Below are 26,265 nucleotides of genomic sequence, written 5' to 3' on the forward strand. Positions count from 1 at the left end.
AGGCTGGGGAGAAAGTTCAGTTGGGAAAATACTTGCTCCTTGGCAAGCAACAGGTCCTGAGTCTGGATCCTCAGGACCCACACAAAAGCTGGGAACAGCAGTGTGCACCATACATCGGGGAGGCAGGGACAGGATGATGTCTGGGGCTGGCAGGCCAGGCTAGCTGAACTCACCGTGAGCTCCAAGTTCAGGTGGGAGATAAACAAAATCAGTAAGAGGCACAACAACTGAGGAAGACACTAGCTGTCAACCTCTGGTGCACACAAAAGTGCCAGCCTAGCGACAGGGATGCTGGTGGAAATGTCACAGTCTTTTCCCATCCCTTCTACTAAGAGCATTCAGGGAGTGGGGGCGTCGATGACACACAGAGGATATCTTTTAAGAGAACTTTGCCATAGACATCACCCCTTTCAGCAGAGTCTCCATGTTTACCTGTGCAGGAGGTGACTGCAGTGGGTTGTTTTCTAGGGTGATCACCTGGAGGTGCCTAAGGTTCCGGTAGCACACGGGGATGGCTGTGACTTTATTGCACGAGAAGTCTAGTCGTATCAGAGGCACCTCTGCCAGCTCTGCATGCAAGGAAAATGCAACAATCACTGATATTTTACATACACAATTTTTACAATACTTTCAGTTAAATATAGTGAATTCAAAGATCATTTACCTCTATTCCTAGTGACTGACAAGGTATAAAATATAATCTGATTATTCTGAGATAAGAGAACTACCAAAAATCAAGCAGCTTGACTCCCCTTTTTGTTCCCAGAACTTAGTTCTCAGACACCGGACACCATTCAAAAAAAAAAAAAAAAAAAAAAAAAAAAAAAAAAAATAAGAAAGAGGATAGATAGAGGTGGGCACTTGAAAATAAGGATTTAAAAGTAAACACACTAATGGCAATCCCACCTACTTTTCCACCTGCTCTGTCTTAGCCCTACTTCTAAATGCCAGTAATTACAAGTACATGCAATTATATAGAGGAAATGCTAGTCATACCTTTCTCTGGAGAAACTACACATTCCCTTATAAAAGATCTTTAGAGACCGTGGTGGACTCAAATAAAATGGCCCCATAGGCTCATAGGAAGTAGCACTATTAGGAGGTGCGGCCTTGTTGGAGAAACTGTGTTACTGGAGCGGGCTTTTTAGGTCTCAGAGGCTCAAGCCAGGCCTAGTGTGACTTTCCCTTTCTGCTGCCTGCTGATCCAGATGTAGAACTCTCAGCTGCCCCTCCAGGACCATGTCTGCCTGTGTGCCATCATGTTCCCTGGCTTGATGATAATGGACTCAACTGCTGAAACTGTAAGCCAGCCCCAGTTAAACAGTTAATTTTTTTTTTTTTTAGAAGAGTTGCCACGGTCATGGTGTCTCTTTATAGCAATAGAAACCCTAAGACAAATACTGATATTGAGTTTTCCCTGGTAAAATATATAGCCTCTTGCTTAATTATTTTTCAAGAATTCTACCCAATGTATTCAGAACTTCTATGATGATGTGCATAAATTATAAATGACCCACAGAAACTGAGAGGTCTCCAACAACCTGTAAGACAGAAAGACCAATGAAATAATAAAAGAAAAAAAAAGAAAGTAAGAAGAAACAGGAATATAGGAACAGAGGGAAAGTTGAAAAGCTAGATTGTCTTTGATTTCTAAGAAATATGACATGGAATCACTAAAAATTTCTAAAAAGTCACAGAAGAACAAGCATTCTACATATAACGGTAGAAACTAAAACCTGTGAATGAATTCCTGAAATTAAAAATTCAAGAATGGGGGCTGGAGAGATGGTTCAGCCGTTGAGAGCACTGGCTGTTCTTCCAGGGAACCTGGGTTCAATTCCGGGCACCCACATGGTAGCTCATAGCTGTCTGTAACTCAAGTTCCAAGGGATCTGACACCCTCACACAGACACACATGTAGACAAAACACCAATGAACACAAAATAAAAATAAATAAATCTTAAAAAAATAGTTAAAAAATTCAAGAATGGTTTGAACTGTTTTACTCTAGGGTAGCAAAAATGACGAAGAAAGGACATGTAAGAAAAATCAAAGGATCAAAGATTTAGACATAACATTCATTTGAAATGTGGAACAAAAAAGCCAGGAAAAAATTATTAGAGAGAGAGCCCAGCAAGATGACTCAGTAAGTAGGTGTGGTAGCACATGAAAGAGTTAGAGGCAGGAGGATCCCTGTGAGTTCATGGCCAGCTTGGTTTACATAGAGCTCCAGGACAGCCAGAGTTACACAAGGGAGCATAGGGAGAGTCTGCCTTTAAAAAAAGACTCAGCAGACAAAGGAGAGTGCTGCCAAGTCTCAAGAGTTTGGCCCTGGAATTCCCACAGAAGGAATGAACCCCACATCTGACTGCGGCACAGCACACATATGTCCTTAAATGAATGACAAACAGAGTCAGCCCACTCTATGGCAGCATCTTCACTTCTGTGACTCCTGTCAGTGACCAGGAAAAAAGGGAAGATCTTAAATCTTCCAAACTGCAAAGGCAGGAACAGAGGAACGGTTTTAGAGAGAGCAACCCACATGCAGTTGCCGGGTTTCAATGCATGTCAGTTAGGTGCAGCAATGTACCCAGAACACTCAGGAGGCCCAGACAGCAAGCAGCACTGCCAGCAGAAGTGCAGTCAGCCTGGGCTATAATGGTGAGTTCCAGGCTAGCCACAACTATATACCAAGACCATATCTCAAAAACAAACAAACAAACGCTTCCCTCCCCAAACCATCATTTAAAAACAGTCAAGAAATACCAGATGAAACAGCCAACAAATTTAATGAAAATGCTCTTGGCCACTGAAAGTTGGGGGGAAGGTGAGGAAAATGAATATTAACAATTACTTTAAGCTTTTAATTATCTTTTAAACTTAGCTAAAATTAATTTAAAAATTAAAATGGCAATGTAACAAAAGGTATGTTATCAACCAAAATACAATGTAGTAGATTACTAGTAAATGCTTAAACTTCCTGCCATCTTAGGTTAGTTAACATGCTGATTACAAACCATGCAATTAAACATTTACAACAGTGTAACTTATATTTCCAACAATTTATAGCAGCAATAAAATTAGATGATAAAACCATGACACTGTACTTGTCAAATTTCATTAAAACCTCAATGTTGCATTAACCTGCCATCCCAGCACTCATAAGGCTGAGGCAGGAGGATTGTGAAATTGAGGATAGCGTAGGCTATACGAGTGAGTCTACTTCAGGCAAAAACCCCAAATACACACATAAAACCCCAAACTTCAATATTTTCATTAGTAATCTTACTCCATGAACAAGCTAGAAGATGGTGAGCAGGCCCTGAATAAAGTGATAGCTCAAGAGAGAATTTTGGATCTAGCACTGAAAGTGTGTTGCTGGTTATCCCAGCTACTTAGGAGTCAAGATAGGGGCGGTAAATCTCGGGACAGCCAAGGCAAGTTGGACTCTGTTTGAAGAGGAAAACAAAATAAAATGAGAAAAAGTGGCAGCACAGCTTTGTGGTAGCATCTTGCTTAATTAACATGCACAAGGCTCTGTGCTTAATTCTCAGTCCTTGAAAGAGAGAGAGAATGGATGAATGTGTTGCATTATTAGGACATAGGTCATAATTCTTGTTTTACTGGGAGCTTCTGTTCCTATCTTGAGTAGGTAGCAAATACCAATAGGCAACGGAGGAAAGGCTTGAAGGCAAACGGTGTCGGTGTGAAGGCTACCCAACAAGTTCAGTGAGAACATGTGATAAGTGTATAAAGGTGAACTGAGAAAATAATTTCCTAATGTGTTTACTTCAGATCCAAAATGTCAAATGTATATAACAACTAAGTATTTCATTAGATAAAATTGGAATAATGTTTGGATTTTACAGTAGAAGCAAAAACATCATTAGTTAACATTTATTAAATTCTGTCATATCTTATAGAATCTAGATCATTGTTATGAAAATATTTCTGAAGATTTTCTTTCTGTTTTTGCTGGTTTTCTTCTTCTGTAGTTTGCAGACAGGGTCTCTCTAATAAGGCAGCCTCACACGCATGATCATCCTGTCTCTACCTCCCCAGTGCTGAGGTTACAGGGACATGGCATCACAGATTTCTTATTTTTAAATATAAATTCTGACATGTTCATGAACTTTTTTCCAGAATTTACTTTGAATTAATCTAGAGGATTAGGGTAGAAAAATGTGGGTGAGAGGATAAATGTGTGTGTGTGCGCACGCATGTGTGTGAAATAAAAATCACCACGAGCTGACCATTGTAGCACCATGTGACAGGCACAAGGAAGTTTTGTTTAAGAAATTTTCACCGAGTGGTGGTGCACGCCTTTAATCCCAGCACTTGGGAGGCAGAGGCAGGCGGATCTCTGTGAGTTCGAGTCCAGCCTGGTCTACAAGAGCTAGTTCCAGAACAGGCTTAAAAAAAGAAAAAAGAAAATTTCCATAACCAAATTTAATAAATATAGTCTGAATTTAATTAAAATAGTTCTCATTTTTGTTTTCATTTGTAGCCTTTTCTTTCACAGATTTGTATTCATGAGCACGTGATAAAGTTGAATTTGTTTAATCATTTCTGTCATTCAAATGCACATCAGAGTTTACAGTCCATCTTAGAAAACCTAGTTCTACTGCAGTCTCTCACATCGTTTGTTAATACGTATCACCTACTTATGCTGAATTAGACCCGGCCTGAACTTGTCTAGTAAAGAATAAAATTAAGTTCAACTCAAACTCCACTGATCCTACTTAATTCTCAAAGTCCACTTATAAACCAGGGATGACCTACAGAAATGCCTACACCACACCAGACTGTCACGCACGCTACATTTCTGCCCATAGCCATGCTCAGCTAAATTCACAATGACACTCTCCTCAAGGACCAACTGCAACAGTTCATAAGTCAACAGCATCTAAAATGAAGTCATGGAGAACGAGTTATCAAAACTTTTCTCTCAAGTTTTTGTGACTGTTTTGCTAGTATTAAGGGCTGGCCCTCCAGCCTTGACTGTGCTAGCCAAGGGCTCTAGCACTGAACTGTATCCCCAAACCTTCTTCCATTCTCTCTCTCCCTTCTCCTTTCTCTCTTTCTGAAGACAGTGTCTTGCTGTATTGCCGGGCTGGCATGAGACTCATGATTCTCGTCCTTTCATTTTGAGTTTCAGACAGGGTTTCACTCAGTTGCTCATGTTGTGATCTTCCTGGCTTAGCTTTGTCAGTAGCTGGGATAACAGGCCAATGGCATAAGAGCCAGCTCTGAACAGCTTCTAAAAGGCACAATCTAGATGAGGCTAACTCAAAAAGCCTTCAGATCTCAAATGCTGGCTCTAACTCATACATATTTTTGACTTGTGCCCATCAGTCTGAGAGATATTTAAAATAAAAAAACAAATACCAACAAAACAATTATTTCATAGTTTCTTACCTTCAGGCAAGCGTACTAGATGATTTCTTCTTACATTAAAGTCTCTCAAGGCTTCCAGATTACCAATTTGGGAAGGTACGGTTTGAATTTCATTGCAGCTCACATCCTATTTCAAAAGAACACAAAGGTATGATTATTTGAATCACAAACTTGCTTGCTTTAAGATACTTACAAAGTGATTATTAGGCAAGATAATACCTACATTCCTTCATGGTAATATATTAATTGGTTATATATTATAATAATATTATAGATATATGTATTATCATCCTTCATCTAAGAATAATCCAGTTTGTACTCTCATTTAATTATAGGCTCTTGAGTAATTCTTCAAGTTTTATATAGGTTTATAGAAAATTCTAAAATTAAAATGATATGGCAAAAATGATATGGCTTAAGATATAAATAGAAGGCCTAGAGTATCAGATTCAAAGATGTTGATGAAAGGTTAAAGCAGAAAATGATATATTTTATTTTATACTGTTCTAATTAAAATAAAAAATACAACAATGATAAAAATTAAATGAAAATTTACAGAAAAGAAATGTACAGAAAAGCTCTCATTTTTCAAAGTATCAGTTTGGCTGGTCAAGAGTATAAAATTAAAATGTATACAATGACTAATTTTTATCCAACTGAATATAAAGAGAAATAATAAGGTGTACACAAATCAGAGCTATGGAAAAACAGGCCGCTATTATCCAGCCAGTCTGAGTCTAATACAAACGATATGGAAGGAAGTCTGCTGGTAGCTTGCTTACAAGCTTGATCCAGTGGGTCTGAAAAAAGTGCCTTTCTACAGCTTCCAAGATGAATAAGTTCAGAATTCCATAAGCCTGAGGCCAGCCAGAATAACTTATAAAACCATAATTACGTACAGCAGAAGGAAGCTCAAGCTGCAAATGAATACTTGAAAGCCCCCCAATAATGAGCGGAAAGAGACAGCTCACACACTCCACAAAGCCGGCTCGCTCGCCATAAACCTCAACAAGCTCTTGACAGTTTTAAAACTCGTTACTACAATTATTATTTATTTGTGGACCCGGTGGGGGGGGGGAGAGGACAGTCTGTGGATTTGGTTTTCTCTCCTCACCATATGGGTCTTGGGGACAAACCTGGGTCATCAGGCTTGGCTGCACACACTCTTACCTGTTGACCCATCTCGCTGGCCCAGACATTACTTCGTTTTTCTCAAAAGAGAAAAGAATATAATTTTCACCTTTCATTAATGACAGAAGTAGAATAAAAAATTAGGCTTTAAAGTTCAGTGTTCTAAGCAATAAAATTTAAGGGTAGTGAAAGAAGTTGAAAAGGCAAGAAAAGTGAGTCTGTGGTAAAGGTCTTAGTAATCTGTGATGTGTCTCTCGGAAAACACCTGTGTTGATAAAAAGCATTCACTTCCACCCAGAAACGACAGTGGAAGGAAAGAGAGAAGGGCACGGTGAAAAGACTATCAGTAGTCAGTCAGCAGCTTTGAAGTTACTCATTTTTTCTCTGTCAGGAATGATGGAGGGCAGGAGGGCACCTTCTGTAGAAAACTAGAAGCATGTCTTTTGAGTACTTAGGACTGAATAAGTATTTAAAAGCTTCAACAATTTGACGATAGAATTTGGGAAACTAAGGTATGGAGACTGAGTTCAAGGCCAATTTAGGCTACAAAGCAAGGCCTTTTCTCAAAAAGAAAAGGAACAAAAAGAATATGATGAAACTGCACTACAAGAAAAAAATTTTAGATAAAAAATAAACGGTTATATTCTGCCTATCATGGAAAAAATAAGCAAAAGAACTTAAGAGTATAATTTATGCCTACTTCTTGCTAACAAGCCAAGTTCCAAAGAATGCCCCAAGACAAACATTTTGGATTTTATTTCCAAAGTCCACTAGCTCAAAAACAGTAGCCTAAAATCCCAACTCTATATTGAATGTCTGTGAATGTTTAACATATAGCCTGTTATATTTAAGTCCCTCCCACCAAGGTAATCTAATTTGTCCAATTAGATTTATACCATTTTTTCTGTTTACAACCATCTTTAGCAATAAACCACACACAAAAAACTAAATTTCAATGGACACAGTTGGATTTGATTATTTCATGCAATATGAAACATAGGCTTTAGTTCAAACAGGCTGATTTCCAATCGCTGGGTTATACAGTCTCCGGCAGACTACAGCATCTGAGTACTGTTTTTTTTTTTTTTTTGCTATAAAATGCAGACAATAATAGAATCCAGCTCATAATATGATTGTGAGGAGATACATAGTATGACTCTTTGTTATTTCACTTTATTTATTTTGGTTTTTTGAGACAGGGTTTTTCTGTGTAGCTTTGGCTGTCCTAGAACTCACTCTGTAGACCAGGCTGACCTCAAACTCACAGATCCACCTGTCTCTGCCTCCCAAGTGCTGGGATTAAAGGGGTGCACCACCACCACCCAGCTAGTCTGACTCTTAACTCAAAACATAAATACTTAAGAGATGGTATTTTATATATTCACAAATAATAGTAGATGAAGTTTAATATATCCTAGAAAATATATTAAAGCAAGTTACAGTTGGCTACTATTCCAAGGGTATGGCAAGAAAAAACAAACATATAAAAAACAAACACTAACTTTTGTAGTGCCCATATACTGATAACGACTAAGAAACATCATAAAAATATTGATGATATTAAAATTTTAATTTGAAAACTCAACTACATTATTAACTTACATCTTAAAAGTTTAGTAACACAGAAATCATTTAATGCTGGTTAGAAAATAACCAATGACATTTCCCCATTTTGTGTGGAGATGTTAAGACTTGTACATTGAAGTCTTTTTTAATTATACATCAAGCCAACACTATAAAATTATTTTAAAAACAATCTTAATCATATAGAAGACTGTAGACATGTTGGACAATCAAAAAATAAAATGTTAACTTACAAGTTCCGTCAAATGTCTGAGATGTCCAATTTCTTCAGGAAGTGAGACCAATTTGTTATTACTAGCAATTAAGACTTTCAATGGTAAATTACACAAGTGTACTGGCAATGTCGACAGTTGGTTCCGACTAAATGAGTAAGTAGAGAAAGAGCAGTCAGATACCACTGATGAAAATGTTTTCATTTTCCTCATTTCAGACACAAAAAGAAGTCTTACAAGAAACAAATAGGATACTAGATTTGAGTTCCTGCCAGTTTAATCATTCCCAGCTAACAAAATTTAAACAGATTAACAGGAATTTTTGTTTATTAAAAAAATGAAAATCAGAAACACAAAATAATAAAGCGTATCTATCATTAGTATAAAAACAAATTAAAAATTTACTATGTAAATTTAATCCCATAATAATTCTTTTAGGGCCAAGTCTTTCCCCATTTTCAAGATCTTTTTCTTGATTAATATAGTTCATGGACCTTTTAAATTTTTTAATTCAATAATAATTCTATTCCTATGCATACCGATTAAGAAAGTTAACATTTACACACAAATTTCTCTAGTTGTGTTATTTTTTAACATGATTTTTAAAACTGCTAGATTTTTAAAACTGCTAAATATTTGAATGGAACAGATTCTACTTTTTAAGGTTTTACTTTTATTTTTAATTAAGTGTCTATGTATGTGAGAGAGCGGGTCTATGCAGCACTCAAGGCCAGAAGAGAGTAGCAGATTTCCTTGTGGCTGCAAGTACAGGCAGTTGTGAGCTGCCTGACGAGGATGCTGAAAACCGAACTCAAGTTCTCCAAAAGAGCATTTTAACTTTTAACTACTAAAACATCTCTCTAGAGTCAGGGATGGATTTGTTTTAAAGGTATGTAAACTGGGCAACAAAATATTTACTAGAAATACATGTCCAAGGTCCAGCGAAAAGGCTCAGTACTGGGTAAAGGCACTTCCTGCAGGTATGGCCACCTGAACCCAATCTCTAGAAGCCACATCAAAGTGGAAGTGGAGAAGCAACTCCACAGAGTTGTCCTTTGCCTCTGCACATGCACAGCACACCCAACACTCACAGTATGCACACATCAGAGCCGTGTGCATTCCAGGCTAGTGCTCTACCAGCTAAACTGTATCCCAGTCCATCAGATCTAGTAGTTACCAGAAGCTAATTTGAAAATGTAACTGGAGAACCACAGTGGAGACTTCAACAAGCCTATTAAGCTAATGGCTAGTAGGATCTGTTAATTATGCAAAGCTAAAAAATAAAAGGAAAAACAAGAGAAACATGAGAGAAACCATTATTATATCCTAAGAACATATTAGAAACTGCTGGTGTGAACAAGTAACATAAATAACCATAAATATCTTAGTGACAGAGAGGAGAAAGTTAAAGATCATATAAAACTACTTTTTCTAAAGGAGTACTGTTCTTACCTAATATTTAAGAATGTCAGAGCTTGTAAGTTTAGAATGGCCTCTGGGATATACCGAATACAATTCTGGTATAGGTTAAGACTTTCCAGAGAGACAAAGTGACATGCTTCCATAGGAATTTCTGAGAGGCGATTCCGTGACAAGTCTGAAACAAAAGAGAAAAGCTTAGGACAATTCTTTGGAACTTGTTTTACTGAAATTCGTTAGTATGCTTTATAATAGCTTGAATTCTCCAGAATTCCTATTGTGAAAACTGGTTCAACATGAACTTTAAAATATTAACTGACCAAGCAAACCACTAAACATTTATCTTAAACTGTTGCTGAGAAATGGCTCCTTTTTACTTTCCACACACACTAAAACACTGGCCACTCATTATACCAAAGCTGTATCACTAAATTCCAAATATCATCAGAAACAAATGGATTCCTCCCCCCAAATTCACCTTCCCAAGTAGGTATGAGAGAGGGGAGGGTGGGTGGGTGGAAGAGAGAGGGAGAGGGAGAGGGAGGGAGGGAGGGAGGGAGAGAGGGAGAGGGAGAGAGAGAGAGAGAGAGAGAGAGAGAGAGAGAGAGAGAGAGAGAGAGAGAGAGAGAGAGAGGCAGACTGCCCTGAAGCTTTCATGGAGGCCAGAGGACAACTCTCCAGAGTAGGCCTTGGAGCCGGGCGGTGGTGGCACACGCCTTTAATCCCAGCACTCGGGAGGCAGAGGCAGGCGAATCTCTGAATTCGAGGCCAGCCTGGTCTACAAGAGCTAGATCCAGGACAGGCTCTAGAAACTACAGGGAAACCCTGTCTCAAAAACAAACAAACAAACAAACAAACAAAAAACCAAAAACAAAAAAAACAAAAAACAAAAAACAAAAAAAAAAAAAAACCAGAGTAGGCCTTGGGACTCAGAGATCAGCTTGTCAGGGCTGGGCCGCAAGCACCTTTTATTCTCTAAACCATCTCCTCAGCCCAACGCCCAACTGCCCTACTCTTTACCAAAGAGGTCAAAGTCCTTTGTTAAAATAGACTCAGGAACCTTCTTTGCTCCCAACGACACAATCTGAACCTCAATAAAAATAGTACTTGAGGACCTGGAGAAACGGCTCAATAATTAAAATGTTTGCTGCTTTTCTAGAGGACCACCGGGCAAATCACAACTGCCTTTATCTCCAGCTCTAGGGGATCAGACCTCTTCTCTCTGTAGGCAGGCAGGCAGGTAAGCATACACATACATTAAAGAAAAAAAAAGAAAAAATGTTTTTCTGAGAAAGGGTCTCTCTGTGTATCCTTGGCTACCCTGGAACTTGATCTGTAGACCAAGCTGGCCTCGAAATCACAGAGATCTGTCTGCCTCTGCATCTCATGAGCTGGGATTAATGGCATACGTTAGCACTGCCCAGCCTAAAATTTGAAAAAGTTTTTTTCAAAAAAGTAATTTCAATGAACAAATCCATCATCCATATTCACATGAGTATAAATGATACATCCCTCAAAGAGACAGAAAACTAATTCATTAGTTTATGAACTAATAAGAATCCACCACTTATCTTGCCTTTCCTATATATCATTGAGTAACCTAGATATTTTATCAAAGAGTTAGATGATGAAATAAAAGCATCCTAGCTATGGGTGAAAAAAACAATAAAAAAAACCCAGGATATCATTATTTTACAACTCCCAATGAAGTAATGGATATAGAATAGGGCGTAAGTGGCTATCAACTTTTAAAATTAACTCTGTTTTCTTGTGTGTGTGTGTGTGTATGCACGTGCGCGCACATGTGCATGCCTGCCACAGCAGCCATATGAAGAAACGTGTAGGCATCAGTGTGCTCCTTCCATCATGTGGGTCCTGGGGACTGAACTCAGGTTGTCAAGATGGGCATCAAGGGCCTCTGACCTGAAGGGCTACCTCACTGGTCCTCAATGACTATCTTGATAAAAGGATCAGAACATCTGGGCAGGATGGCACACGTCTGTAACCTTAGCACCCAGGTGCCTGAGACAAAGTTTCTGAGTTTGAGGTTAGCCTGGGCTGTATCCAGAGACCCTATCTTAAAACAACAACAACAAAAAAAAAACAGGATATTAGGGGTCAGACGCGATGGTTCGGTGGATAAAAGCACTTGCCCACAAACTTTGACACTGAGTTCTATCCCTGGAACTCACAGCAGAAGGAAATAGACAACTCCTGAAATTTATCCAATGGCCCCCATAAGTGTGCCATGGCATACATATGCACCCTCGCTCTCTGACTCAGACACCTGTGCCCACTCTCCCTACCCCCCCACTAATAAATTTTATTATTTCTAAAAAAGGAGGTAAGAGGGGAGACAGGAGAAGGGAGAAAGGCAACCAGAAATTGTGCCTCTCACTAAAGAAAAAAATAAATAAAAAAAAAAACAACCCGAGTCTGGTCTGACTAAGTGGTACGCTCAGAAATGCAGGGAACCAAAGGCCGTGTTGCCACCTCACCAGCTACCATATCTATCCAGAGTCAACTAAATATGCTCAGGTCTGTGTGCCTGACACTGGCGCTTTCTCTTGGAACAAGGAGACAACACACGAGTCTCTGTTGGGAATTCCTGCTGAGAGCTCTAGACTGAGAGAACTTCCTGATGAGGCTTGAATGACAATCCATTCTGTAGCTCCCTGTGTATCTACAAATATCTTGTTTGAACCACAGTCAGAAGATGACTTTTCTGCGTAGGTACAGGCACATTGCTTTTCTCCGTAATTTCTTGGTGTCTGATTTCTTTTCTTTTGTAAGCATCTTGCTAGTCTGAAGTCCAAGGCTTGGTAGAGAGTGCACTTCGTAAGCACTTGCTCCCATCCTGCTGCCCTCCAGCTCTTTCAATCCTTCTTCCACCTTTCCCTCTATCTTCAGCTGTGTCTCCTTCACTTGCTCTTCTCTGTGCATTTTTGTTTGATGTACTCTTTTACTAAATCTTCTAAGTCACAACTTTGAGGATTTACAAAATCATTCTCTGTATAAATTATACTTTTGTCTCATCTAAAAATTATTTTATGCTATAAATAGAAGTATGTCATTCTGTCCTCTTGAGAACTGTTCTGCTTGTTAGACTTGACTTTTCCCAGCCACTGGTTCTACTTCTACAGTCAATGTACTCTGGACGATTTCCTCATTCACACCCTCCTCAGCCGCTCTGAAGTAGACAACTGAACAGTACAGAGATGGCTAAGGAGACTACTTTTCCTTATCTACTAATGGGTCTCCTCTTCCTCAAAGCTCAAGTCACACTGCAAGGGTGCACTGACTGGCAGTTCACACTAGAATAGCAAAAGCAATTTGTGAAGGTGCTGAGGCATTTCTGATAGCTAAAAGGTTGTGATCATTGTCCAAAGGCCTCTGCTTCTTGTTTCTTCATAGAACCACAGTCAAACACTCCCTAAGGAAATCTTCTGCTTGCCCACCAGGTGTAGTAATTTAAGAAAAAACAGCATATTGCCAAGAGGCTTCATGACACTGTGTGCATTTGGGAAAGTCAAAGCCCAAAGTGTCTGTGATTGTAAAATGTTATTTTAGACAAACAAATTTCACACAGAAATAATTTTGAAGAGAATATAGCCTTTCTTCTTCCTGAATAATTACTATATAAAATTATTTATAATTTTATGTATTTAAGGAGAAATACTTTATATACAATCATATTGTGAATTTGTTTAATACAAAGTACAACAATAATTATTATTTTTTTTGTTTGTTTTTTGTTTTTTCGAGACAGGGTTTCCCTGTAGTTTCTAGAGCCTGTCCTGGAACTAGCTCTTGTAGACCAGGCTGGCCTCGAACTCAGAGATCTGCCTGCCTCTGCCTCCCGAGTGCTGGGATTAAAGGCGTGCGCCACCACCGCCCGGCTCCAACAATAATTATTTTATCAACTGCCATTCAATTCAATTTTAAAAGCTGGAGGAATAAAAGGACTTATTACTATCAATTATAAAGTGCTTCAACATGAAGCTGGAAAGATGGTTGAGCAATAAAGAGCCTGGCTACTCTTTCGAAGACTTGGGTTCAATTTCCAGCACCAACATGGTGGCTCACAACTATCTGTAACTCCTATCCCATAGGCTCTGATTGGCCTGATATGATCTGGCCTCCAAGGGCACCAGGCACACACATGCTACACAGACATTCACGCAGACAAAATTTCCATTTACAAAAGTAGATAAAATACATGCTTCAATATTTAAGTTTGATGCAGTAAACTTCAGGCAACAAGTAAAATGAAGCACAGAGCTTACACAAGTGGATATTTATTTATAGACTAGTCTTGCTTTTTGACGAAGGCTGGCCTTAAATACAGCATTCTGCCTCAGTCTCTCGAGTGCCGGGTTTATAAGCACACTACACTTGCTTAACTGTGAACTTTTCAAAATCTCAGAAAGGAAGGCATGGTTTATTAGGCAAAAGCGTTTGCCATCCGAGCATGAGGACCTGAGTGTGAATCCCAGAACACACACGAAGTGAAGACCAGAGAATCCCTGAAAGCGTGTGGGTCTGGCATATGAAAGGGAAATGAACAAAGAGGTTTTGCATCAAACAAGATGGAAGGAAAAGACAAATGTCCAAGAAACCCTTCCAAAAAAGGAACCCCTTTTTGAGAGTTTACTGGGAAGACCATCCTCAGCACCGGGCCTTTCACTCTGAAAGCATGGCTCATTTCCTCAGCAATGGAAAGCTTTGGCACTTCTAAGAAAAGCCTCATCATTTTTCTCAGAGATCCTACAAGAATTCTGGTATATTCCCAGATCCTATTACTTTATGAATAACATACTTCTCACTACTTGTTACTCACATACAGAAGTAACGATCATGTTAATTTTCTGACAGTCTGGGTAAACTTTTAGCTCAAATAACTTGTCTACAGATCCTTTCAGACATTTACATGGCTCTGTAAATAATGAAACTTTTGTTTCTTCCTCTGTGCTTCTCAGTTATTTATGCAGTTTCCTCACCCTGTTTTTTAGAACTTCCAGTATAATGTTGATTAAAAGTAAAAGTATCTTTTTGTTTCTATTTTCAACCATTTTCTTTGTTGACTGTATGAAATCAAGAAAACCCTCTAAGTTTGCTAAGAATTTCCTTCCTCCCTCCCTCCCTCCCTCCTTCCCTCTCTCCCTCCCTCCCTCCCTCCTTCCCTCTCTCCCTTCCTCCATCTCTCCCTTCCCAACAATGGTGTTAAATTTATTAACAATTTCTCTTCTTTTATTGAGATGACCATATGATCTTTATATTTTATTACATTAATATGAAATTTTTCTTATTAGCTTTTTCCTTTTCTTTCTCTTTCTTTCTTTCTTTCTTTCTTTCTTTCTTTCTTTCTTTCTTTCCTTTCTTTCTTTCTTTTTATCATAGATTCATTAAGAAAATATGAAAAAGAACTCCTAGGAGCACAAGGAGCCCCAAGAGGAATTTTCACTTTTTACTTTTTATTATGCCATTATTTTATTCTTTTTGTGTAATTCTTATCCTCATAAATCCTTCATTCTATTAATGTAGAATAAAGTTAATTTTCTAATGTTAAAGACCTTCTATAATAACCTTGAGGTAAAAAGTGATTTACTGCCAACATGGTTAAATTTAGAACCACCAAAGAACACATCTGCGTATCCTGTGAGGGTCCTTCCAGAAAGGTTTAGCAAAAAGAGAAGGCCCACCCTGAGTGGGGGTGGCGCTACTGATGGAGTGGGGCCTCAGATGGAATACACCAGGGAAAAGGAGCCGAGAACCACCATTTATTTATCTTCCTCTACCTCCCAATTCTGGGTGCAATGTGACCAGCGACCTCAAGCACCTGCTGTCATGGCTGCTCCACCACCTGTCCCTGTAACTGAGAGCCAAAAGAAGCCGTCTTTAAGTAGTTTTTGTCAGCACTGTAGCAATGGGGAAAGTAACTAAGAGACAAACTAGTCTCCTTGTGATAGTACCACGGCTGTATATCCTTTACACCAGACTGTTAACGGGCAGCTCAAGAGTTTACAAACAACATCACAAATGAACCGGGATTATTAACTTCTCTGTCAGGGTGAGACAAAACTGTACTACTCTCATCGAATTTGCTGGCAAAGTCAATTAAACTTAAGAGTTTTCCTTGAAGAATTACTCTACTGATTGGATTTCTTTAATAGTTTAAGATCATTTAGGCCTTATTATATTTTCTTGAATCAGTTTTAAATTATGTTCTAGGAGCTTGTTGTTTTTGCTTTGTTTTCTGCTTCTATGTTTATTTAGAATGAGACCTTGTTATGCGGCCCAGGCTGACTCAATCCTCTCTCTCCAGCCTCAATGGGACCACATGCATTTTTATCATCATTCTTGCCTAGCTGTTTGCTATTTTTATTGGCATTTTAAATTTTATTGGCATAAAGTTATTAATAATACCCTGTGTTTATAAGCTTTTACAGAATCTGTAGTGTCTTCCCCTGCTATATACTCTTTTGCTTTGGTTATTTATACCTTCTTTCTTGACAAGTGTATCAGAAGTATACAACACCATAGCATTTTCTGACTTTTTTCAGTGCCAGGGGTTGGACTAGAGTCTTGCTTATGCTAGACAATCACTCTGTCACTTAGCTACATCCCTAGCCCACTATTAACTATTGCTTAGTTAGCCTGTTCATCATATATGTGGTTTTCATTTTATTCAGCTTTGTTCTTTATCACCTCCCTCCTATGAGGAGGGGTCATGCTGTTTTGCTTTCTTTCCAATTCATTGAGATACTTAACTCATTAAGTTTTACTTATTTCTTTTCAAGTATATGCACTTAAAACAAATCTGATAGACATCCATCTCGGATGGAGGCAGGATAAATTCCTCAACTATATAGTAAGACACCTATCTCATGGTGGTGGTGGTGGTGACACATACCTTAAATCGGAGTCTGTTCTACAAAACAAGTTCCAGAAGAGCCAGGACTGTTACACAGAGAAACTCTGTCTCAAAAACCAACCAACCAACAAAACAAATAAAACAGCAACAAAAAAACAAGCTATAATCATCCAGGAGGCATAAGTAGGTATCTCTGTGAATTTATAGTTCCAGGCCAGCAAGCCAGTCAGGGCTATATAGTGTGACTCTGTCTTTAAGAAAAAGAAAAGAAGCCAGGCAATGGTGTGGTGTGCACTCGGGAGGGAGAGGCAGACAGAGGTCGAGGCCAACTTGGCCTACAGAGCAAACTTGGACAGCCAAGGCAACAAGAGAAACCGTCTTGAAAAAAGATAAAAAAAAAAAAACAGTAGAAAAAGCTATAAATTCTCTCCATTACTGTTGTTTTTAATTTCATAAGCCTTTAACAATATAGTACAAGAGCTTCATCAGGATATTTTTAAAGATATTGTTAGAATTTCCACTATTATTTAGCTCATTCTATTAATTGCCAAACAAATAAGGACATTCTAGCTATATTTTCTTAATGATTTCTAACTATAATAGACTATATTTTTTTTAAAGAAGATATCTGATTTTCATCTTGTGATATTTGCTGAGATTTCCTTCCAATTCAATAAACAGCAAGTTATGTAAATATATCATGAGTCTTAAAAGACTTCTACACTGGATATAATGTTCCAGTTAAGTCTATAGGCCACATTTACTTATTTGGTAACATTCATTCAATACTTGCCAACATTTTTTAATCAGTTTTTTCTATCAACTGCTGGAAGAGAGGGGTATATTACTTTCTTTTACTATTGTTGATATCTGGTCTCCCTTCTCTCTCTTTCTCTCTCTCCCTTCCTCTCTCCTTATTTCTCTTTATTTCTGAGGTACAGTGTCAGATAGCCCAGGCTGGCCTTCAACTCACTATATAACCATGGCTGGCCTTGAACTTCTGATCCTTCAACTCCCAAGTGCTGGGATCTGGGATTACAGGTGTGTACTACTCCTTATCTGACAGGGGTTTTAGTGGGAAAACATGGTTTATATTTAACAACATTACCCATAATAGTTGAATAGCCAAAAGGGTCACATGAAAGGTATAACTTCATTGTTCTTTGAATTGTCTGTTTTCTTATTTTTTACTATTAGGATTTTAGTTATGTTCAAAATTTTAGTGCATGTAGATCCTTAGCTAATAGTTCTGATTTTATTAAGATTCAAATTCAGGAAATAAAGACAGTAAATTTTCTTCTTCTTTTTAAAAAATATTTATTTATTTATTATGTATATAACATTCTGTCTGTGTATGCCTGCAGGCCAGAAGAGGGCACCAGATCTCATTACAGATGGCTGTGAGCCACCATGTGGTTGCTGGGAATTGAACTCAGGACCTTTGGAAGAGCAGGCAATGCTCTTAACCACTGAGCCATCTCTCCAGCCCCCAAAGACAGTAAATTTTAACAGCCATAGGAAATTTCCACTTTTAGAAAATGGTCTGATTCTGTATGTCAAGTTGAATGCTTGAAAACTGCCTATTTCACCACAAGAGGAAAGGATTTCTTAGTTTTTACATTGTTTTATTTTAGTTTTTGAGACAGAGTCTTTCTCAGACTAACCTGGAATTTAATTAAGATCCTCCTGCCTCAGATTCCTGAATACAGGGATTACAGGCATTAAAGAGGCTTATTTCTTAACTACTAAGGACTAATTTTACATCACTAAAACATCATATATTTGCTAGTGTGTTATATTTCCACTGCTCTGGACAGCCTTCTTTCTCGCTTTCCAAACCTAATCCTATCAGCAAATGCCTCTGTCTTGGTCCAAATGTATGTTGAATCCATTAATTTATCTTCATCTCCTCTATTAGTGTTTCTTTTGCCTATTCTGAGTCAAACCAAATCACTCATGGAGAACTTTTTTTTTCATATGGAATAAAATGCAAAAATGAAAACGTAAGTTAATTCCCCAAGTTTGACATATCAAAAAAATGAACAAATATCAAGTTTTCCCCAAATCACATATCATCAAAAGTTGTTATGACCACTGGCCACACCAAAGAACTAATATATGTTCCCTATTTTTTTTCTTTGCTTTTACAAAAGGAAAAAAAGCATAATTATTTAAGATCTATATTAAAATATTTCAGATAGTTTCCCTATCCTTCAGTAAAGTTCAATAAAAGAACATTGTGTTGCTAGAGCAAGCCCCTTGACTTCACACTTACACACAACACAGGCCTCCGAGGTTACCATCTCCCTGTCAATAGAACCAGTCATCTGTTGTTTCCAGACTGCAAGCCTAATTGAGATCGCCAAGTACTGTAAAAGCCACAGACTGGATCAGAAACAACCTTGCAATTAAGCTATTAAGTTACTTGTCTGTATCATATCCTGAATGTGGCCTTGGTCTTCCAAATGCCATTTTTGACTAATGGCAGTGATGTAAGCCAACAACTACACCAAACTTTGCCATAGTCTTTGGATATTTTATTCAGCCAGGCAAGGCAAAAAAGGCATATTTAGGCCTGATACAAATACAAGAACATTTTTGGCATGGGAAACCATGAAAGCGTCAATGAATTAAAAGAAATATTTTGATTCCTCTCCAGGGTCTAGCTGGATAGGTATGGTCCCCTCATCCAACACGGAAACTTCTTTTTGTGACAGACAAAAGATCATTACAGAAATTCACAACTGATCAAAATGCAGAGTTGTGGAACCCAATCAGAAGTGATACATCTGAAAGACAATTCTTCTACCTAAGGTCCAGGGATAACTGTGGAGCCAGAGGAACGGGAAGTTTACTGTGAAACTGTCTCCTAGAAATGGCAGAAGCTACACACCCATGAAGTTTTACCAACATGGATGCCTAAACATGAACAACACCAATACACATATACACATGCTAACACAGAAAGAGGAAAGCTCAAGAGCCCTCAACCCTACAGAAAGAACTAAAGGCAACTAAAGAGAGCAGGAAAAATAGTCTTCCCTAAGTAAGAGCACACTAATTGGTTATCCAGCACCTTAAAATAGACACACAAGTAACACAGAGACTGACAGGTTGCATTTATGCATTTAGAAACACACACACACACACACACACACACACACACACACGTACACATGCACAATTCTATATATGTAACATTAAAAAGAAGAGGCCATGAATTTGAAAGAGAGCGTGAGGAACATACATGGGAGAGTTGGGGGGAGGGGAGAAAAGGGAAGGGTGAATAATGTAAAACAATTTTTTAAGAAATATTTCCACTGGCATGTGAGTGCACTTACTACACCTTTATGCATGTTTTGCCACGCTGGTAACTGTCCTAGTTCACAGGCAGTGCGGCTGGGGAGTACTATTCAATAGCTTCCCTCCCTTAGCAGTTTGTATAGTATTTTCTGGAACCATGGATGCTAGAAAAGGCTTTTAGGTTAGATCTGAAATCTGAAGTGTTCAGTATCTTCAGCAATCGAGGTCCAACTCAACCCTTGAGAGGCCACCAAGGGCTAGACTGATCATTTATATTGTCTTGGAAGTCACCTAAACTACCCTGACCAACCATTCAGAAGGTTTCTAACACCTGATTCTGGGACTTTGCTGTCTATGGTTCTTGTGGGAGCACACTGGTAGCAACCAACAGCTGTCTAATTGGATACAAGACACACTCAACAGAAGGGAAATCATGCCTGATATTGGAAACCTAGCCAGCTTCACTGGCTTTAGAAAAGAGTCTACTACAGCCACTTTGCTAGACCCATAGAATTTCTTACTACATTCTAAAACTATCCTTTTACTCAAAGAGCAGTGTAGGACCACCCCTCATCAAAGAAGCCTCTTTCTCCAGCAAAGGAAGCCATCACAGAGGATCAACAAATCATGGTGAGTCTGCCCCAACAGATATATCTATATCACAGCTCCTGCATCTATGGCTCAGGGAACATCTCTGAAGAGGGGATGAAAGATTGTAAGAGGCAGAATTCCAGGAAGTCGGCTGTGAAAAACTCTCTTCTAGAAATGGTTGCATAAACAAGATTAGAACAATTCTGTCAATAAACAAGTTAACATGGAAGGGGGAAATTTTCATAGGGTCCCACACATAAACAATGAACTAGAAGCTATTAATATTAATGACTGTTGGAAGAAGAATTTACCCTCTTCTAGGACTGAGCCTCTTATTGGTTGTTCAAAGCAGAGTGGGTAGCCCTGAAACCATGTATACACCACCAACAAAAATGGACTCAACAGGTTGTATATGTATGTGTGTGTATATATGTGTGTGCATGTATCTCTGTAATACATGTATGCACATACACATGTATATAATAATAATAATCAAAGAAAAGAGGCTAACAATGAGATTGGAGGGGGACATAAAAGGGGTTCGAGGGAAAGCAGCTGGGAGGGGCTAGAGGGAGAAAGGGGGAAGTGATGTAAGTCTATTTCAATTAAAATATTAAAAAAGAAATATTTCAGTGAAAAATACTTTAAATAATCTCTTTTGTAATCAAAGTTCTGATTATTTTATTTACAAAAGCACATTATCAACATTAAACTCATTTCAAAAGTATTCATTTTGTTTTTAAATATATTAAAAAAACCCAAACCAATAGTTTAAAATAGTCTTCAAGAGCATAAGAACGGTCATTTCAGATTCACACAGCAAGTTTTTATTATTAATATTATTTCTTATTGAAAGATGACAATTGTATACATTTATGGGGCACAATGTGATTTGCTCCACAGTGTATCCTGGAATGACTATCAAGCTCACTATCACATGCATTGTCTTGCTCACCTACTGTTCTTATGGTGGGATATCTGAAGTCTGCCTTGCTGGCTATTTTGAAACATACATTATTGCTTACCGCAGTCACCATGTCACACAGTGGACAGTGAGTGTGCTTTGAGGGGAGAGACTGTATTGTTCAGCTCTGTATACTGTATACTTGTCAGGAAGGACATAACAGGTGTTCAGCTCTGTATACTGTATACTTGTCAGGAAGGACATAACAGGTGTTCAGCTCTGTATACTGTATACTTGTCAGGAAGGACATAACAGGTGTTCAATAAAAAATGGTGAATGCATGAAACAAAAATTGTATGGGGCTGAAGAGATGGCTCAGCAGTTAAGACCTCTGGCTTTTCTTCCAAGGGCCTGGGGTTCAATTCTCAATACCCTCATGGTAGCTTACAACTGCCTATAACTCCAACCTGAGGTATGTGACACCCTCTCCTGGCTTCCAAGGGCACTGCACGCACATGGTGCAGACATACATGCATTACATGCATATATACATATATACATGAAACACCAATAAAACAACATAAAAACAAATAATAATTTATTTTTTTAAATTGTGGACTAAAAAAATAAAAGCCAGTAGTATATCCTTCCACTTCAGAGCAGCATCTATGTAAGGCTACAATACAATTAACAGAAATACTGAAGGGGCCAAGATACAACTCTGCCTTTATTTTTGTTGTTGCTGATTGAAGAAATATTACATAATCCAGATTGAAAACATAATTTTCCCAGGAGGCTGAAGTAGGAAGATCCCTGAATCAAGACTTTGTAAGGAGGAAAGAAAGAGGGGAGGGCATTTATTTCCAAACAAGCATTAAGATAAAGTACAGCAACTCTAACACTGTCTTTCCAAGTTTATTGCAGCAGTAGTCCAAAATAAAAAAAAAAAAAATAAAAAGAAGGAAACAACCTACATTTCCACTAGTTAATTAATGTATAAAAACATTTGGTACAAAAAAAACCCCACATTTGGTACATATACAACCACAATACTATTCAGCTATAAAGAAGAGATCCTATATCACCCATCAATAGTATGGAGATAATTAGAGATCACTACGTTAAGTGAGGTCACATAAAAGGCAAGTGCCGCATGATCTCACGCATAGCTGAGACAGAACAGAGAGTGGAATGATGGTTACCAGAGGCTAAGGAGTGGAGGGGCAACAGGGTGAAGAGAGCAGTGCTTAATAGGTACAAGCCAGATACAAAGATGATGTTCTAGGATGCTACTGTAGATCAGGATGACTACAGACAACAGTAATGGACAGGACAGCTCAAAAAGACAGAAGAAAGGACCTTGACTTTCTTACCACAAGATGCTTAAGGTAATAAGTTTACCCAAAGTTAAATATTAAAATACATATATGTATTAAAAATATCACATGATATCTCACAAGTATGTAAATTGCTCTATGTATGAGCTGAAAAAATAAAAATATATAACGAATGAACACATGTCCATATGTACAAATGTAAAAAAATGAAGTCAAAAGATGAAATAATAAATTAAAAGTTGAAATGAAAAAAGTTCTTTAGGAATATTTGCCAGTATGACTTTGAAGTGCAACATCCCTTCCAAAGTACAAATGGTTTGGTTTAGTTTTGAGACAAGATCTTACTTACTTTGTATCCCCGGCTGGCCCTGAACTCAGAGATCACTCTGCCTCCCCAGTGTTGGGGTTACAGGTGCGAGCCAACAAGCCTGGCTAAAACATTTTTAATTTATGGTATTCCTTTTACTATTTAAAAATATCCAAGCAATCTATCTATCTATTAGCCTATCATCTTCATGGTTGTAAAACTTTTCATTTTATTTGTCTATACAACCTACTCTGCAAGCCTTGTTTATTCTGGTGCTCATACTATCCCACATCTGGCTCTTGAACTCCTCAAGTTAGTTCCTCCATCTTTCTGATGCATCTTAAAAAAAAAAAAAACCAAGACCAGCAACAACATTTGCTAACATTCTGACACAGAGTGTTCCAGAATTATTTCAAAACTTTCTTACTTTGATTCTGGAATCAGCTATTTTCTTACCCTGTGAAACAGAAATATATGACAAGGTACCCTGGGTGACAGAAGGGGTTAAGCTGCTAACCCTAAAGGAAGCTGCAGAACAGTTACTGACAGATGCTTTATCACTAAGGGAGGGTGAAGCTACTAATACTAAAGGAAGCTACAGAATTAACTAAGTTCCTGTTGCTTTATGCCACTAAATTTTGAAGCATTATATTAAACAGAAATAGAAAATCAAAGCAGAAATTGATATTCTTGGAAGCAGAGCTCTGGTATATCAAAGCTTCCAATATCTGTCACTGGCTTTAGAACTAGCTAACAGAAGTTAGAATGCTGAGGTGCTACCAAAGGTTGTCTGGCCAAACCATCCGAGAGGCATATAAACTGCAGCATTGTGCCAGAAGGGTTGAGTACAATTTACAGGGGCCAGAAATATATGCTGTGAATCCTATTTCTTAAGAAATATTTGAAATTATAAAGCAAACCACCATATGATGAGCTATACCACTCCTGGCACAGACCCAAAGACCCCTATATCCTACCATAAAGATATTTTCAAATCCACATTTATTGACGCTCTATTCACAAGAGCAAAGAATGGAACCAGGCCGGGCGGTGGTGGCGCACCCCTTTAATCCCAGCACTCGGGAGGCAGAGGCAGGCGGATCTCTGTGAGTTCGAGGCCAGCCTGGTCTACAAGAGCTAGTTCCAGGCCAGGCTCTAAAAAAAGCTGCAGAGAAACCCTGTCTCGAAAAAACCAAAAAAAAAAAAAAAATGGTATCATGAATCTTCAGGAAATAGAAGGACCTGGGAGTATAATATTAAATGAGGTGGTGGCTCAAACTCAGAAGAAAAAAATTCATGTTCTCTCTCAAATGCAACCTTGCCAATAATGTATATATGTAAACAGGTACAAGTGTGAGTGTAACCAAGAGAGGGCCATATTAGGTGACGAGAAAGGGTGGAATGCAGGCAAAAGGACACATGACTCATGACAAAGGACATAAAGGCACTGGTTTTCTACCTACAACTCAGTTGTTTCACAGTAGACATGTGAGTTCACTTTCTGTGTACTAAAGCAAGAACCGCTTTTGCATTCCAAAGACTCCAACATGTGCTATTCCTTTGACATACTGAATAAAAGCTGGGCTTTCTTTTTTATTCTGCTGACTATTAGTGCAACAGAATCAGACATGACTAGTTACAAATACACTTGTCCTATGGATCCACTTAGGAAAAGCAATTTTTAAGAAATCTGTCTTAAGGAAGGGTTTTTAGATAAAATATTGTATTAATTTTTGAAGAATTTCATAGTAGTAATACAATGAATTTTGATTATAACCACCATCCCCCCACTCCTGGAGAAGGGGTTTTCTTCTGTTTAGAACTATATAAAATCATTCTATTATAGTGTTTTGTTTGTTTGCTTTGAGACATGGTTTTATTATGATAGCCCTGCCTGTAGTTATTATGCAAACTAGTCTGGTCTTGAACTTAAAGAGTGCTGGAATTAAATGTTGGGGAATATTATTTTAAGGTGTATTACTTTTGCTTATGCTTCATTTGTTTATCCCTGTGAAGCTGTGATTCTTTGCCTGTCTAAAAAACACCTGATAGTCTAATAAAGAGTTGAACGGCCAATAGCAAGGCAGGAGAAAGGATAGGCGGGGCTGGAAGGCAGAGTATAAATAGGAGGAAAAATCTGGGAAGGGAAGAAGGCTGTCAGGGGCCAGCCACCCAGGCCGGCCAAAGAGTAAGAAGGAAAGTGAGATACAGAAATAATAAAGATAAAAGCCCAGAGGGAAAAGATTGCCAGGTTAATTTTACATAAGAAAAGCTGGGTAGCAACAAGCCAAACTAAGGCCAGACATGTATAATTAAGAATAAGTTTCTGTGTGGGATTTATTTGGGAGCTGGGTGGTGGGCCCTCCAAAAGAAAAAAAGACTAAAACATTGCACAACAATTAAAGGCATGTACCAACATACTTTGCTATAGTGCTACTTTAAACTGTACTGCTATACATAAAGTAAAGTATGGCTTTAAATTGTTTAAAAAGAAAGAAGTATGTGACAACTGGCTGGGCCTCCAAAGTTCAAGGTTAATTTAAAAAAAAAAACTTTTGAATACTTCTGATCAAGTCTTTTTGTTTACAGGATGCTTGAAGGAACATAGGCACTTTATCAGTGACTACCTCACAAGAAGTGCACTGTCTTTTCTTTCCCACTCAGCCCAAGCTATGTAGCAGGGGACAGCCTTGAGCTACTGACCCTCCTGCTACTAGTTCCTAACAGAGCCCTAGACCTTAGCACAATTGACTCCATGATGGAAGTGCCATTCAGGCTGTAACACTCAGCATGTAGACAGTACCACCTGCCAATCTAAAAACAAAGACCTAATCCATCAAAGTCCATATAGTTCTGGGAACGTCTCTAATGTACTAACCTTGCTTTTTAGCTCCTGTAGTTCTGCTTCTGGCCAACTGCTCTTGTTAACTGAAGTATATCAACCCAGGACATGGTTTCTGTGCTTAAAGGCTCATCCATCCAGAGAAAGGCTCAGAGCTACCCTGGGATCCTGAACACCCAGTGTAGTCATTGGCCGGTTAATAAAGATTTTCTATTGGCTTAACCCCAAGTCAGAGCAGTCTTCTCTGGTGAATAACCCAAACACACAGACCTTTACTGTCACACAGAGCTGTGTCCATTTTTTTTTCTACTTTTAATGGTTTATGATTTTAGGAACTAAGAGCTACTTTCTGAGGACAAGCCTG

The 26,265-nt window shown here is 38.4% G+C and overlaps 1 protein-coding gene across 6 annotated transcripts in view; it reads right to left on the minus strand.

The window, feature by feature from the left end:
* Positions 1 to 26,265, minus strand: part of Lrch3 (leucine rich repeats and calponin homology domain containing 3) — a 97,765-nt gene that overhangs the window by 53,122 nt on the left and 18,378 nt on the right. For all 6 annotated transcript variants that reach the window (XM_038345290.1, XM_038345288.1, XM_038345286.1 and 3 more), the window contains exons 2-5: positions 9,777 to 9,921; positions 8,346 to 8,472; positions 5,419 to 5,524; positions 433 to 569 (exon numbers count right to left, since the gene is read on the minus strand). In XM_038345290.1, the coding sequence (XP_038201218.1) occupies positions 433 to 569; positions 5,419 to 5,524; positions 8,346 to 8,472; positions 9,777 to 9,921 (515 nt within the window). The remainder of the gene's footprint in view (positions 1 to 432; positions 570 to 5,418; positions 5,525 to 8,345; positions 8,473 to 9,776; positions 9,922 to 26,265) is intronic.

This window comes from Arvicola amphibius, chromosome 10 (genome assembly GCF_903992535.2).
Source record: "Arvicola amphibius chromosome 10, mArvAmp1.2, whole genome shotgun sequence".
NCBI classification, from domain to species: Eukaryota; Metazoa; Chordata; class Mammalia; order Rodentia; family Cricetidae; genus Arvicola; species Arvicola amphibius.